Source organism: Marmota monax, unplaced genomic scaffold (assembly GCF_021218885.2).
Source record: "Marmota monax isolate L192 unplaced genomic scaffold, Marmota_monax_Labrador192_F-V1.1 WCK01_AAM20220418_F8-fsc01219, whole genome shotgun sequence".
In the NCBI taxonomy this organism is placed as follows: domain Eukaryota; kingdom Metazoa; phylum Chordata; class Mammalia; order Rodentia; family Sciuridae; genus Marmota; species Marmota monax.
The window spans coordinates 1-16384 of NW_026693137.1; the positions used below are offsets into that span (position 1 = coordinate 1).

General features: G+C 44.6%; 1 protein-coding gene and 1 pseudogene across 6 annotated transcripts in view; one reads left to right on the top strand and one right to left on the bottom strand.

Moving 5' to 3' along the window:
- Window positions 1-1083: 1083 nt before the first annotated feature.
- LOC124099802 (solute carrier family 23 member 1) overlaps window positions 1084-16384 on the top strand; it is a 56745-nt gene continuing 41444 nt past the window's right edge. Inside the window, exons 1-3 of one of the 6 annotated variants that reach the window (XM_046455023.2) lie at window positions 1084-1307; window positions 6215-6358; window positions 9701-9858. In XM_046455023.2, the coding sequence (XP_046310979.1) occupies window positions 1266-1307; window positions 6215-6358; window positions 9701-9858 (344 nt within the window). In that variant the 5' untranslated portion in view covers window positions 1084-1265. Of the gene's footprint in view, window positions 1308-5962; window positions 5981-6214; window positions 6359-9700; window positions 9859-16384 lie in introns of those variants that run through there. The other 5 variants (XM_046455022.2, XM_046455021.2, XM_046455024.2 and 2 more) reach the window with 5 other exon arrangements.
- On the bottom strand, window positions 13757-13998 carry LOC124099803 (mitochondrial import inner membrane translocase subunit Tim10-like; annotated as a pseudogene).

The following is a 16384-nucleotide window of genomic DNA, read 5'->3' on the forward strand; positions in this document are numbered from 1 at the left end:
CCCAGTTTTCCTCCAAAAGCTAGTGAAATCAAAGATCATCAGGAGTAAATGATTTACTTCAGTGGGGGGTTGGGGATCCCAGATAAGCTTCTAAGATGTTACCGGCAGGAGTCAGGGTTCATGTTACAGAGAGTTGAAGAATGAATACTGCAAATGCCAGGTAAACAAATAAGCAGGAATTTTATTAAAAAGAGAAATGAAAGAAGCACTCAGAACCCCTGGTGCAGTGTACCTGAAAGGGGCTAGAATTCTCTTTAAAAAAAAATGTATGCCCTTTAAGTCTTACAGCATTCCTCTGTCTATCGATGGATCTATTTATTTATTTTAGTACCAGGGATTGAACCCTGGATTAACCACTGAGTCACCTCCCCAGCCTTTTTATTTTTTATTTGGATATAGGGTCTCACTACGTTGCTGAGGATGGCTTTCAACTTGCCATCCACTTGCTTCAGCCTCCAGAGCCGCTGGGATTACAAGTGGGTACCACCAGGCCCGGCTAGCATTCCTTCTCTTAAAAGCACCTAAGGATAAGTTGATAAGCTCCTTTTGGTTACTTCTTGGTATTTCAGTTATCTTGCTCGGGTGCAGGCAGGCTTATAGTTTCTATCCAGGAGATGGAGAGCAACGCCTTTGAGAAACAGAAACTGTTTTATGACATGCTGGGACATGTTGAAATAACCCTTCTCCTGCTTGCCCTCTTGCGGACCTTCACTGTCCCTTCACTCCCCTGGACACCTGTCCTTTCCTTTCAGTGAGACCCTTGCCTGGGTAGCTGCTGCTCTGACAAGAGATAATCGCCTTTCCTTCATTAATCGTTGTGATGATTTCCATTCTAGCTCAAAAAATTTTTCAGTTTAGAAAACTTCTCAACCTCCCTGTTCAATGCAGAGCCTCCTCCTCCCACGCCTGTTCCCCCTTTCCTCCTGAAGCCTGGTTTCCTGCAAGTTCTCTCCAGCCACGCCCTGGCCAGCATGTGCTCTGCTTTATGTCCTTGGTGCCACGGGGATCATTAACTTCTCTGTTGCACTTATCAATTAGGAAAGCTTTGCCACTGTTGGATGCACCTCGGTTGGTCCCCTGAGGGAGGAGGCTGGAGGGGATGTCTGTGACAGAGCTACATGCCCCTCCCTCCTGGAGCCCCGCCCTCTGCCCTGAGTCAGGCTTTGGGCAGTTAATCCCTCTGTCTGGCAGCTGTGTCACCTCTTGCTAAGTGTTCTCTGTCCTGCTTCCCCAGGGGAAGCCAGAAGGAGAAGACCTACCTTGCCATGGACTCTGGGGTCAGCAACTGTGGGCACGATGGCAGCTTGGTGAGTGCTGGTGGAGATGGGGGGGAGAGGAAAAGGGGAGCAGGAAGGAGGCTGGGGAGTCCCAGGGGGGTCCTGCTGCTCAGGTTCGGATTATCAGTCGCAATGGTAGCTCCCTCCCTGCCTCCAAGCTCAGCTCCCTCAGGGCCTGTCACCTCAGGTGACCATCACAGCAGACAGGCTTTCCTGAGCACTCCTCTGCGTGTGGCAGGAAGCAGTGGGAAGAGGAGGAAGGCTGGATTTCCCGACCCTGCTCCGTCCATGCTGATGGCTTTCCCTTTGCCTCCAGGCGGCCTCTGTTGAAACTGAGTGTTGTTTTTCTGGGTTCTCAGCCTTGGACTTTCTCTTCTGAGAAGGTTTTTCGGATTCCAAGGCTTGGGAAGGAGTGAGGGCAAAGAGTCAGAGGGAAGAACTTCCACTAGAGGGCGATGCTTCGGAGGCACTGTCTGAAGAGCTTCCTCCTTGGAGGCACTCTGGTCCTGCTGGAAGGGTGAGGGAGCTGCGGCTCTTCACTGTCCAGCACCCTCAGGCTTCTCCAGCCAGTCCTTGGGCCCCAGCCCCAGCACCCTTTCCAACCTATGGTGGCCACGTAAAATAACAGGGCGGCCCGAGTGGAAACCCTGTGTTCTTGTTGCCACCCACTGCAGGGCCTTACGAGCCTCTTCCTGGAGGCCAGGGCTGTGGCCCCAACCAGGAACAGCCAAGGGATCTGGGGACACTGGCCATGGGGGAACCTGGGGAACCTGGGCTATGCTCACAAAGTGTTCCCTGGAGCCCAGTTGCCAGGCCCTGCCCATTGCTGGTCAGCGTTTGTAAATGGTGCTCAGTACTCGCTTCTGAGAGAGCTGAGGGATACTGAGAGAAAAGCTCTTCAGCTGGCCTTACCACAGAATTATTTCAGCCATTTTTCTCAGAGAAAAAAAAATTCAAGGGGATAAGCTGAAGACTCCATTCCTCCATTTCCTGAAGGCTGTGGTGTTTCCTAGAGCTTGGGCTTCCATGAGGAACCCGGAGAGCAGTGGTTCTGGGCAACTGTGCGTCTCCTTTTCAGTGGGTTTGGAGCAGGGCACCAGGTAAGGAAGGACCCTGAGGCGGGATGCTGAGGCCACAGTGGGAGAAACCTGGACAGTTCATCTGAGCGTAGGTGAATGGCGGTGTTAGGTGGGGTCTGGACCCTGGGAGGAATGGATGGCTGTGTCAGGTACACATGGTGTCAGAGAGGCAAGGGGCCCACCTCACCTGGGGGATCGTTGCTGCTCCCACTGCAGCAGGGCTTCCTCTTGCTTGTTCTTCTACTCCTGGGAGGCTAAGGACCACCCAGTACCCAGAGGGCCACAGCCTTGGGCAGCTGCCCTCCATACCTGGAGATGCGGTGGATTACTATGCAGACACCTTGTGACTTCATTGATCCTCTGTCTCCTCTTCTCTCAATGGAGACAATGAGATGGTCGTGAGATTCAGAGGAGAGGATGCACTGGAAGATCTTTGTAACTTGTAACGTGCTGGAAAATGCCAAGGCTCAGTAGATGTCTCTTTGGATCAAATCTTCCAGTGAAATTACAGTTCACATATTGAATAGAGAGATGTAGTGTCAACGTGAAGAGGTTGTTGGTGCCCATCCTTTTGTACCGTTGCTCATTGTTGGAGTGTTCTTCACGAAGAATCCATTCTTCCTCCAGGAAGGGGCTCATTGGCTTTCTTCTGCTGCTGTGTGGGTCACATGCACAAATGCCCTCAGAAGAGGCCTCTCCCTCCCCCATTGGAGAATTCCTGCTCTGCAATACAGGTGTCCCCTGTTTCTGTGGATGTCTAAGATGCTCAGGGTTCTTTTCTGACACTCAGACTCTAAGTCTACTGTGTCCCACTGTGTCCCTGCTGGTTTTGTTTCTATGACAGACATCTTTCCTTGGATGACTTAAGGAAGTTTACAACAAAAGATGTATTTATAAACAGGCGAGGAAAACAGACACCAAGTGCCACAAAAGGAGAGGGAGGCCATTGTGTTTGGGGACAGGCGCGTATCATTGAGGTCAAGGTGTCATTCTGGGGCTCCGTGCTTTCCCCCAACACTAGCTGATGGCTTCATGGAAGTGACACATGTTTTTCCCAAGGGAGAACCAGGTGTCCTCAGGGAAGACAAGCTTTTCCCAGCTGTAAGTTTTAAACTTTTTCAAGTAGGATTTTATGGAGAATCAATTTCCCAAACCGTTGTTTTAAGCCAGTGCAGATATGATTTCCATAAGTGTCAGATGGCCCGTATTGACATAAAGACAGAACTTGGGAATTCAGACTGGTGACAGTCTTTGATGTTGGTCTCCACTCTTCCTTTTCTGGAAAAAAAGGGCAGGTTACAACCAGTTTTCCCAGTCCAGGTTCTTTCTCCCTTTTCCCCTTCCCCTTCCTGGGAATTTTGTGAGGTCATGGGAGAAGATGAAGTGAACTCGCTGGGAGGACAGACAGCTGTAGGGGCCACAGCTCATTCCTTCGTGGGCACACAGGACGTGGTGGCAGCACGCAGCACAAAGCTCACGCCTCTGATACCTTTATGACTATCCCAGATTCTAGGTGGTGGGACTGAGGCTGGGAGAGGTGAAGTCATGTGCCGAGGGTCATTGAGCCGGGAAGTGACAGAATCACATCTGTCCAAGTTCTTTTGTATTCTGCCTGCACCTCTCTGAGTCACCTTTCTAGAATCAGTTAATCAATCAATCAATTATCAATCAATCAGCCTGTGTCACACATCTTTTCTTTCCTTCTCCTCCTTCTCTTTCCTGTCTGTTTTTCTCTGCTGTCCCTTACAGATTCCTGCATACCCCTTATGAGAAGTTCCCAGAAGTTCACCACTTCCTGCAGTTCATTCCTCTATATTTAGACCAATGCCGACCTCAATTGGAAAAACAGATTTTTTTTTCATGTGCAACCAGGTACCAAGAATCATCCATATAGCCTTCCAAGACAATTACTAAATACTTAAGTAGAGGGTAGCATATATGGTGTGGATATGTTGGACAAAGGGATGATTCACTTCCTAGTAGGATGGAGCTGGAGAGTATGAGATTTCATCACGCTATTTGGAACAGCATGCAATTTAAAACTTACAAACATTTTGTTTATTTCTGGAATTATTCATTTAATATTTTTGCTCTATAGTTTTACCTTGAGTAACTGAAGGGTTGGAGATGGAGCCCCTGGGTAAGGAAGGGGGCTCTGTAAAATGTTCCCTAGGGACAGTTCTGAACTCACGAATGTGGGACAAACACCCTGCTTTTGATCTGGCAGTTTTCTGGACTTCTACCTCATCTAAACAAGTGGCAAACTCACTGTATCTACTGCCACTTCTGCAGAGCAGAATCACAGATCCACTGGGTTGGGTAGGCACTGTTCCCAAGGCCTTAGGACTTTTAAAGGCCCGTGACAAAATTTTCATTTCTTTTACAATTAGTTGAAGGGAATACACTTACGATCAAAGAAAATATTTTATTATGTTAATATATTCCTCTTTATACCTATGTAGTCCCCAAATATAATTTTAATATTCTTTTAAGTAGGAAGGAGCCCATAGAATCAAGGTGCCCAGCACCTGCCTATCAGTGTCACAATGTGGCCCTACTCCAGAAATGTTCTTGGAGGCTGGACTGAAGTACAGGGTACTTAGACATGGAGGTGGGCATTGGAGTTGATGACTTCAACATTCTTTCCAGAAATGTCTCCATGAGATACCTGTAAGAGTGCAGACCCTGCCCCCATGGTCTGGCCAGGGACCAGGGTCCCCCTGTGGACACTTCACATAGAGTGGCCGATCTTCATGCTAGTGGCCTTGACACTTCTGGCCACACCAGAGGCAATGCTTTCATATTCCTACAACCCATGGTCAGATGCTCAGCTGTGGGCCTCAGCCCATATTCAAAGCCCTTCCATTTAAGGAGGTTGATAAATACTGCAGCTAATATTATTGGGTAGTTACACTGTGCCTGGCCTGGATTATGTGGTTCTTCCTGCAATATAATTTTCTAGCCAGGTGAGGTGGCACATGCCTATAATCCCAGCCACTGGGGATTTTGGGGCAAAAGGATGGCAAGTTCAAAGTCTTGTTTCAAAATAAAAATTAAAAATGTCTGGGGATGGAGTTCAGTGGTAGAGCTCCCTTGGATTCAATCCCCAGTACTGGAAAATTAAATCAACTTTCTCAACCATCTGTGAGGGAGGTGTTAATTCTTTTATATAGATAAAATAACTGAGACTTGAAAATCTTACTAGTTTGGCCAAGGCTAATAAGCTCTACAGTGAAGGAGTAGGAGAGAGGGTCTACAATTCAGAGTTAATGTTGGTTAAACCCGGAGGAGTACAAGTTGGCTGTTGACACAAATCCTTCTGTGTGAACTGCAATCATTTACCTTGGCATGTTACATTCAGTGAGCCTGTCTACACTGAGCACAGGAACTGCACGAGAGACTGGGGTTGCGAAGGCAAGGAAGACAATTTCAGTAAGTTCTTCCTGATATTCACAACCAGGAAAGAACAAGGATGGAGACCGTCCATTATGATAAAACACACTCGGAACAGGGCTTTGGCAATGGAAGCACATGCAAAGTACCATGAGGGAACCTACCATCTTCTACCCTGGAGGTTACCACCTTCTCCCCCACAGAGCTGCCTCATGTCTGCCAAGCCTTTGGGTAAGGCCTGCTCTCCCCTTGCATGGCTCCAGACTTGACACAGAAGCTGGGATGCAGATGCACAATATAGGAAATCTCAGTGTGTGGAGTCTGATCTTATATCACCTGCTGACTAACATTATCCCTGCCCCACTGCCTCTGGCTCTGGGAAGGCTGTCCTACCATCTAATGGGAGTCAGGAAATGTTCTTGTTTCTTCTTGAAATGCTCACATGTGTCCTTCTCTTGTTCCTAGCAGACGGACGATGGCGTGCTCAGTTTCCACACTGATGGCCAGGTCACAAGAAAGGATGGACAGCCTAAGAGTCCCCGTAGCCACCTGGCCTATGGCGTTTTGGACATCCCACCGTGGTATCTCTGCATCTTCTTGGGGATCCAGGTAATGCCACTCTGCAAGCACTAGGTCCCAAGAGGCTCTGCCTCCCAAGTTACCAGGTCACACAACCAGGTCAAACTGTCAACACCGCCGACTTCAGCTAGCTTCTTGTCTTCCATATGCTTGACCTTCAGGGGAACTCAATCCCCTTTAATCTCCCTGTCTCTGGGCATTTGGGGATGGAAATGTGTTATTACAAAAGGATTCTTCCTCATGCTGAGCTGACTGGTCACATCAATGACACAGACTATTCCATTGTTCTCTGGACTGGGATCAATGGCTTGGTTAAGTCTACATCATGTAGATGAAGTCAGAGAAGTGCTAGGCTCAATAGCTTCCTGGTGCCAGCCCTGCCTAGTGGCACAGCACCTGCCTAGAATATGGGTAGGTGATGAGTTCAGTTATCAGCCCTGAAAAGGGAGAAAAAGATTTTTTTTTCTAAGAAGAGGGAGTTGACCCTGATAATTGTGGTCATCCCTTGTTGTTGGACAAATATGAGGTAGGAAATGAAACACTGGTCGATGTTTGGCCTAGACAATCTTGTGTCTTGTATTGACCTGGCTGTTGGAAGGTCAAGAACATTGATAAGAGGTCATGAAGGATGAGACATCTCATGTCATGTATCCCAAAGGGACTTGGGAGTGATGGCAAGGATTGTCGAAGGGAACCTACATATATATCGACATTTCTTCTCTGGAGCCCCCACTCCTCTTCCTTAAGGGGCAGTTCACCCCTCACTGATTATGGTTTGTTGAAGTTGTCAGGTTAATCAAGGAAAGAAGAGTGGGCGACTTTTCTTTTAGTGGGAGTTCAAAGTCTGCTCTGCTTCCAACACATATCTCATCCCACCTTCTTCTGCTAAAGACAGGTGCTCTTCATACTAGTTGGATTATTCCAGAACATTCAACGAGGGGATTAACCTCACTACATAATCCTCTGGTCCTTTTGAGACATTGCTTGGCATGGTAACAGGAGCTGGAACTGTCCCCTTAAAGAAACCTGGCCGTGGATTTCACTTCCATTTTCCTTCCATTGCTATTTCCACTCATATGGCTGGAGAGATGTGGGGGTCCCTGTCCCTAGGTGCTGTGGCCCAAGGTTCTTCCTGGCACCCAGGACTGTCCCATCTTAGGCAGTGGAACCTACCTCCTATCCTTCTCAGAGGGCCAATCCTGTGTCCTGCTGGAGTAGTACACATTCTGAGACTCCATTTTCCCTGAGGGTATATGGGGTGTGGAAAAACGGGTGCATGCAGTGTATAGACGATTTTAGTTTTTCCTTAATATTCTTAAAAAATCCTAATTTTTATCTGGTCTAATTTAGCTCACATTGAGATTTCGGATCAAACCCCAACAAAATAAGAACAGAAGAATGTGCCTTATTTTGCTTCCTTTTGTGTAGGTCTGGCTGTTTTGTGGACAGGAAGAGTGCTAGGGACAGGCAGGGTCAGGTGTTCTGGGCCTTGTGTCTTCATTCCACCTAAGGACACCTTGAGAGAACTCTTCAAGGCACTGCCCCTCACAGTGAGCTTTAAATTTCCCTCCTTTCTTCCTCCTTCATTCCTTGTTTATTCCTCGACTGGCCCAGCAGCTAACTTTTGTAACCAAAGCAAACCAAGCCTGCCTAACCTTCCTTCACTAGGCCCTATTCTTATAGGATGAGGTAGACCCCCACTCTACTGGGTGAACCTGCAATGGTACATTTGCTGCAAATCAGAGGGATCCTATCAGCACCCACAACATGCTGTGGTTCTGGTCAGTTAGTTGCTTGGCTACCTTGTCATGGGGGCGAGGGACGCGGAATCAACACACAGACTCCAGGCGCTGGTGAGAGAACTGGCTGGAGACCCACCTCAGGTCGTTGTCCAGTAGCTCAGTTTATTTTTGGAATGCATACAATTGTTATAGGGTTCAAGTGCGTAGTGCACATCAATCATACACAAGCAATATAGTATCCATAAGCCAATCATCTGATGCCTAATGTAACCACACTATGAAGATGCTCTAAATATTGCTATTATCAGGAAGGGTCTTTCTCTCTGGGGAGGGGGTTTCTAAGTTAGAAGTTCCATGTGGAAGCTCCTGGCTATCAGTTTCCTGGCCTGGCAGCTTGGCAATGCTAACCACAAGTGCTATGGATGTGGTTTCACTAACGGCTCCCTAGAGCAGAGCATCCCATCCTGTTCCTATCAGGACCGAACGAGTGTAGATTCTTCAAGCACTCCGAGCTGCTCATAGCTGCTAGCTGCTAGCTGGAAACTGAAAGTTATTCCAACAACAATAGGAGGCCCTGTGACTGTGCCAGCAGAGGCATGGCCCAGCTCAGCAGAGCATGGGGAGGATCGGAGCAAAGGAAAGAAGCAGGTGGCTTCATGTGTCTTTGTTCTCAGAACATTTGGCTCATTGGTCAGATTTTTTGGTGGACACTAGGGATTGAACCAGAGCTCACTCTCCCACTGAGGTACATCTCCATTCCTTTTTTACATTTTATTTTTATTTTGAGACAGGGTCTCTCTAAGTTTCTGAGGCTGGCCTTGAACTTGTGATCCTCCTGCCTCAGCCTCTCTAGTAGCTGGGATTAAAGGCATGTGCCAGAACACCTGGCTCCATGGTCAGCTTTGTGTGGGGATTGAAGCCACACACTGGACACTTGGTGTGGCTCAGAACAGAAATGGCCACAGCCCATGAAAACCCCTTAAGACCTGCTCAATGTTTCTGCTCTGGAGCTAGAGTGTGTGAGACAGTATTGATTGCTTGGCCCCCTATCAATCTACCTGCTCTCCTTCTAGCTATGTTTCTATGTATATACTCTATCTCTAACTGTCTTCTATTTATCTCCTGGCTATTACTCATGTACATGTAATTTACCCTGTGCATAACTGAGGCCGTCAGCTATGAGCTCTGTCCTGTCCTGAACTCTGGGTCTAACTCTGTCCTTTCAGGAGACCTCAAACAGCCGTGGGCCAGTGGCTCCAAGTGAATGCTCAGGCCTTCCTTGTCAATGGCTCTCACTGTTGCGTCATGGAGTGAGGAGCCCCTTGCTATGGTCTTATTCTTAGGCCCTCATTTGGTTCCTGTTATGCCCACCTGTGCTTATGTTTCTGCCTCAGTTTCTTTCCTAGGATACCAGTTCCTGATTCCTGAGCCCTGCTCTCACAGCCCAGTTCCTCTGGTGGGGTCACTGTTTCCCATGCCTAGTTCAGATGTTTGCCCCTCACTCATGGCTGGACCTCTGCAAAGCTCTTGAGACTGGACCTGGGAAGGGCATCCTTGTTAAGGGTAGGGTTGCATCCTTTCTGGGTATAGTCACAGAATTCACACGCTCACATCCTGTCTCTGTCCCTAGCACTTCCTCACAGCCCTGGGAGGAATGGTAGCAGTGCCACTCATCCTGGCTAAGGATCTGTGCTTGCAGCATGACCCCCTGACTCAGAGCTACCTGATCAGCACCATCTTCTTTGTCTCTGGCATCTGCACTCTCCTGCAAGTGCTTTTTGGGGTCAGGTAAGTAAAAATACTCCCCCTGGATTTTGACTTACCAGCCAACTATCATCAAGGTCTGCATGGCCCGCAGCTGGGGAGATGGGTAGGAAGCTGGAGTGGTGTAATAGAGGGGTGCTCCATCCATTTACCTCTTTCCCTCTCTCTATTTATCTCCAACTCAAGACTGATGATCTGTATTAGCCAGAATCTTGATGGACAGTAACACAAATCCAGATTGGCTTATGGGAAAAATTTTTTTTTAGATGTTGATGGATCTTTATTTTATTCATTTATTTATATGTGGTGCTGAGAATTGAATCTAGCGCCTCACACATGCTAGGCAAGTGCTCTACTACCAAGCCATAGCCACAGCCACAGCCCTGAAAATGTGTTCTTTATTAACTTAAAAGAACAAAATAAGAAAAATGCAGGGTTACATCCATGTCTCCAGAACATGAAGAACCCAGGACTCAAATGCCTTTGAGCTCTCTGCTACCTCCCTCTTTCTCTGTTTCTCCCTGTTTCTGCTCAGGCATTGTTTGTATCAATGGAGATTCAAAGATTCAATGTGTGAATGTTAGAAAGTCATAACCCAAGCTGACATGCTCTGAAATACATCATGTCCCTGTTTTCCCACCTGGAAGGCCAGGTTTGGATTTTTATTTCTCTGGCTCCTTAGAGTTCTCCTTTGGAGTCTGGCAGTACTGGGACACCAGCCTCCAGCCTGTTCCCCACCCACCCCACTTCATGTTTTGCTCCAGATCACAAATGGTCTCACAGGCATGAGTGAGGACACCCCAACCTGCTTATCCAAGCTTCCCACAACAGACTCCCCAACAGCTGGCCCTTTGCTAACCTTCAGGCCTGGGGGTGCACCATTCCTTCATTGTCTGCTCTAGCACATCAGGACTGGAAAGGGGCCCAAATGGGCACAGGGCCACTCAAGCAGAGAAGCTGAGAGACTCATAGGGAGGGGGCCTCTCCCCTTGATCCTCTCTCTCTGAAGAAGCCATGCTCCATACTCCAGAGCTTAGAGCTAAGTGTAGGCTGCATACCTGTCCTGGTGGGGAGGGCAGGACTCTGACAGCATCTGAGAGTTTTCTCTTAGTCTTTCTTTTTCTTATGGTACATTATATTTGTACATATTGATGGGATTTTTAAATCACATATTCCTATGTGCACATAATAAAGTAATTTAATTTGGTCAATGTCATCCCCAGCACTTCCACCCTCCCTCCTTCTTAGTCCTTTTCCTCTACTGGTCTCCCTTTGATTTTCACGAGATCCCCACCACCACCACCTTTCTTTTCCTTTTTCCTCTCTAGCTTCTGCATATGAGTGAAAACATATAACCCTTGACCTTTTGAGTTTGACTTATGTCACTTAACATAATGGTCTCTAGTTCCATCCATTCTCCTGCAAATGACATAATTTCATATCTTTCTTTAGGTCTGAAAAAATATATCTATATCTGTATCTATATCTATATATCTATATCTATATCTATCTATCTATCTATCTATCTATCTATATATATATATATCACTTTCTTTATCCATTCATTCATTGATGGACACCTAGTTTGTTTCCATAGTTTGGCTGTGGTGAATTGTGCTGCTATAAGATGGGTATACATGTATCCCTGTTTAGTAAGTTGACTTTAATTCTTGAGAGTAAATACTGAGAAGTGGTATAGCTGTGTCATATGCTGGTTCCATGCCTAGTCTTTTGAGGAACCTTCATACTGATTTGCATAATGGATGTATTCATTTACAACCTCATCAATAGTGTAAAGTGTTCCTTTTTCTCTACATCCTCTTTAGCATTTATTATTATTTGCATTCTTGATGATTGCCATTCTAACTGAAGTGAGATGAAATCTCAGTGTAGCCTTGATTTGCATTTCCCTACTTGATAATACATTTTTTTCATGTGTTTGTTGGCCATTTGTATTTTTTCTTTTGAGAAGTGTCTAATTCATTTCCCCATTTATTAACTGGATTATTTGATTTTTGGTGTAAAGTTTCTTGAGTTCTTTATATATCTGTATATTAATTCTGTTAGATGAGTAGCCAGCAAAGATTTTCTCCCATTCTGTAGATTTTTCTCTTCACATTCCTAATTGTTTCCTTTGCTGTGCAGAAATTAATTTGAAATCATTCCATTTATTAATTCTTGGCATTATTCCTGAACTTTAGCGGTCCTACTGAGAAAGTCATTGCCTGTGCCTTATGCTAGAGTATTGACTCTGTGTTTTCTTTTAGGATTTGTATAGTTTTTGATTCCTAGGTCTTTGATCCATTTTGAGTTGATTTTTGTGCAGCATGAGAAATAAGGGTTTAGTTTCATTATTCTACATATCTAGTTTCATTATTCTACATACAGCATTGTTTGTTAAAATAACTGTCCTTTCTACAATGTATGTTTTTTGCACCTTTGTCAAGGATCAGATGACTAGAGATGTGAGGATTTGTCTCTGTGTCTTCTATTCTATACCATTAGTTTATGTGTCTGTTTGTATGTCAGTACCATGCAGTTTTTGTTACTATAGCTCTGTAGTATAATTTGAAGTCAGGTATTGTATTGCGTCTAGCATTGCTTTTTTGGTTTAAAACTGCTTTGGCTATTCTGGGTTTTCTATTCTTCCAAATGAATTTAGGACTGTTTCTTCTAGTTGTGTGAAGACTGTAATTGGTATTTTGTTGGGGATTTTATGGAATCTATATATTGCTTTTTGGTAGCATGGCCATTTCCACAAAATTAATACTGCCTATCCATGAATATGGAAGGTCTTTCCATATTCTGATGTCTTCCTCAATTTCTTTCTTCAATGATTTATAGGTTTCATTGTAGAGGTCTTTTACCCCCTTAGTTAGATTTATTCCTAGGCATTTCATTTTATTTTTTTGAAGCTATTGTGAATGTAACTGTTTACCTGATTTCTTTGTCAGCTGATTCATTGTATATAGAAAAGCTATTGATTTTTGTATGCTGATTTTGTGTCATGCTATTTGTCAAATTTGCATATTGGCTCTAGCAGTCTTTTGGTGGATTTTTTGATCTTCTAGGTATAGGATCATATCATCTGTAAACAGTGATAATTTGTCTTCTTTTTTCCCTATTTTACTCCTTTTATTTCCTTCTCTTCCTTAACTGCTCTAGCTAGAGCACTATATTAAATAGAGTGGTGAGAGTGGATGTCCTTATCTTGTCCCAGCTTTTGAAGGAAATGCTTTCAGTTTTTCCCCATTTACTCTGAGGTTGGCTTTGGGATTTTTACATATAGCTTTTATGATGTTGAGGTAGGTTGTTTCTATGCCTAGTTTCTTCTGTGTTTTTAATCATGAATGGGTGCTGAATTTTGTTGAAGACCTATTGAAATGACTAAGTGATTTTTTTCTTAATTCTGTTTATATGAGGAATTACATTTACTGATTTGCTTATATGAAACCATCCTATTGCTGGAATGAAACCAACTTGGTTGTGGTGTACAATCTTCTTAATATGTTCTTGAACATGATTTGTTAATATTTTATTAAATATTTTTGCATCTAAGTTTATCAGGGGTATTGGTCTGTAGTTTTCTAATGTAGTTTCCTACATTAGATGTGTCCTTATCTGGTTTTGTTATGTGTGTAATCCTGGATTAATAGAATGAATTTGGAAGTGTTTCATCCCTTTTTTTTGTAGGTGTCAACAAACTTGCTTTAAAACACACACACACACACACACACACATTTACATATCAGTGTGACAAATATCCCTTCTACAAGATAGCTCTGCCACAATACGAGCTCCTGGAGATGCTCCAGAGAGAGCCTAGGCCTGGCAGTCTTCACATGACACCCAATAGGGGGCATTTTTATTAAATAAGTGGGGAGAAGCAAGGTGCACCCCAGGTATATGCTGTCTGAGGGCCTCATGCAGGACCAGAGCTCTGCTGCACACTCTTCATCACCTCTTCATTCTGCATAGACAACTCTGTAGACTTTTTGCCCATCCATTCATGAATGTCCAAATCATGCCTTTGGACAGTTCTGCTTCCTTATAGTGGAGAGACACACACTTCTGGAGGCAGGCACTGGTCATTCTGTTGTGCATGCCCACCATCATCTCCACTTCCAGCTCTGTTGCCAGCTGTTGGGCCCTGAGCAGATCCATCTCGGCCTAGCACCATGCAGAGAACCTCCTCCTGGTGTCCACAGCCCGGTGCAAGACACAGTTCCTACCATGTCCCTAATTTTAACAAATATTAGAACCTCCCCTGGTGCCCAAGTAGATCATGGTGTAAGCATGTGGACCACTTCCAGGAGAGGCCATCTCTTTCTATTTCATCGGATAATTTGAGGAGTTTGGGCATTAGTTGTTTTTTAAAGGTTTCATAGAAACCTGCTGAAAATCCATCTGGTCTTGGGCTTTTCTTCATTGAAAGGCTTTTTATTACTGATTCTATCTCATTACAAGTTATTAGTATGTTCATGTTTTTAATGTTCTTTTGATTCAATTTTGCCAAATATATTTGTCTAGAAATATATCCATTTCTTCTAGGTTTTCCAATTTATTGGAATCTAAGTTGTCAAAATAGTCCCTAATGATCTGCTAGATTTCTGAAATGTATCTGGTGATTTTTCCTTTTTCATATCCAAATTTATTAATTTCTGTTTTCTCTCTTTTTCTTTTGGTTAGTTTGGCTAAGGACTTTTCAATCTTATTTATCTTTTCAAAGGAGCCAGGCTCCATCCTCCAAAGCTCAGGTCTAAGTATAGGCTGCTCTCCTCCCGGTTTGAGGACAGGACTCTGACAATGTCTGAGCTTCATTTTCTCAGAGAGGTTCTTGCAGTTTTTATTAGGCATAGTTCTCCAAAGAAGCAGAAAGAATCGGATGTGTATGGCCATATAGAAAATGAGATTTGTTATAGAAATTGGCTCCTGTAGAATTGGAGTCCAAGAAGTCCCATGATCTACCATTTGCATGCCGGAGAATAGGGAACTATGGTAGTGTGATTTGGACTGAGTGCAAAGCTATCTATGGGATGTGGGGTGGAGGGTGGGAAGCCAATGCTGTAAGTCCTAGATGGAGTCTGAAATCTGGGGAACCAGGAGCAGCAAGGTCTGAGGGCATAAGAAGGGGGGTGACCCACCCAAGAAGAAAGAGATTTCATGTTTCCTTTATCCTTTTTGTTCTATTTGAATCCTCAACAGATAGGCTGGTGGCTGCCCACAATGGGGAGGGAGATCTTTACTTACTACAGTCTTTTCTGGAAACACTCCAGACACACCTGTAATGTCTCACCAGCTATCCGGGCATCCCTTAATCCAGACAAGTTGACACATAAAATTAACAGCAGACTTTGACAGGGCTGCTAGACATCCAAACACTTACCACTCAAGAGTGAGTGAGTACTACTCTGACTAGTTGCTCATGTTAAAATTCCAGGGAAGAGTTCTGATTGGCCTAGTTGAAGCCCAGCCCTGGTCCTGCCAGGGCAATTAATATGGCAACTGGTACTGAGGAAGGGCTACCAATGAATAGAGAAGAGGAATTTTGTTCTCAGCTCCCAAGACAGCAAACATTCACTGATCCAAACACATGACTTGGAACCTGTTCACTAAAGTTGTGAAGGTACCTGCCCTGCTCCTTTGTAGCATCACTGAAGTGAACAGTTGCTAAAACCAGTAGAATCACTTTTTTCCAACCATAAAGTCCTTTTTGTGCTTATGTGGACTGTTAAAATCTTCCTGGGTAAAATGGAGTCCTTAGACCATGGAGATGACCTGGGAAAAATTGGGAAGCCTGGAAAATGTGTCCTTGGAGAGCCTCCTCTCATTTTCTCACATCTCATCTTTTACACTCTCTACCACCACTTCCTGCCCCGCTCGGATTCTCCAGAAGCTTAGAAACAGTTTCTTTGGGTTACCACCTTCTCAGAAAATTGCTCTGGGTGGGTCCTATGGACCTTTCCTGGTCAGCTGCGTCACCCAGGCTAGTCCAGGGCCTCCTTCCTTTACATTTATTTAGCATTTAGTCTAAGGATGGATCCAGGTTTGCTTAGCCTGAAGCTTATACAATTTTTGTTGTCTTCTATGACTAAGAACAGAACATTATGAATAAAAAAACCACAACAAAGAATAGTATTTATTTAGGTAGGGAAAAGAACTCACAAGAAATTACAAAATTTAAAAAGGAGGTAAAAAGCACAAGTGCTACAGAAATAGTAGCAGGACATTTTTATTAATTTTCTCTTTTATCATGACCTATAATACTGTACCCCTTTATATTTTATGATTTTATATTTATGTTTCAAGTGACATAGATATGTCATATACATTCTAATAAAATGCATTGTGACTCAACTTCCCTTTAGCCAAATCCTAGAAATGCTCGTGGCCTTTTAAATGCCACCTGGGGCAATGTGTAGGGAAAGAGAAGTGGTAATGAAGAGACATAGCTCATCCAGTTGTGGTTGAAATGTTTTGCTTACAGATTTTCCAAAGGCAGATCAGTAGAAAACACACCACCAGGCAGGCCCTTCTGCACCCTTTAGAA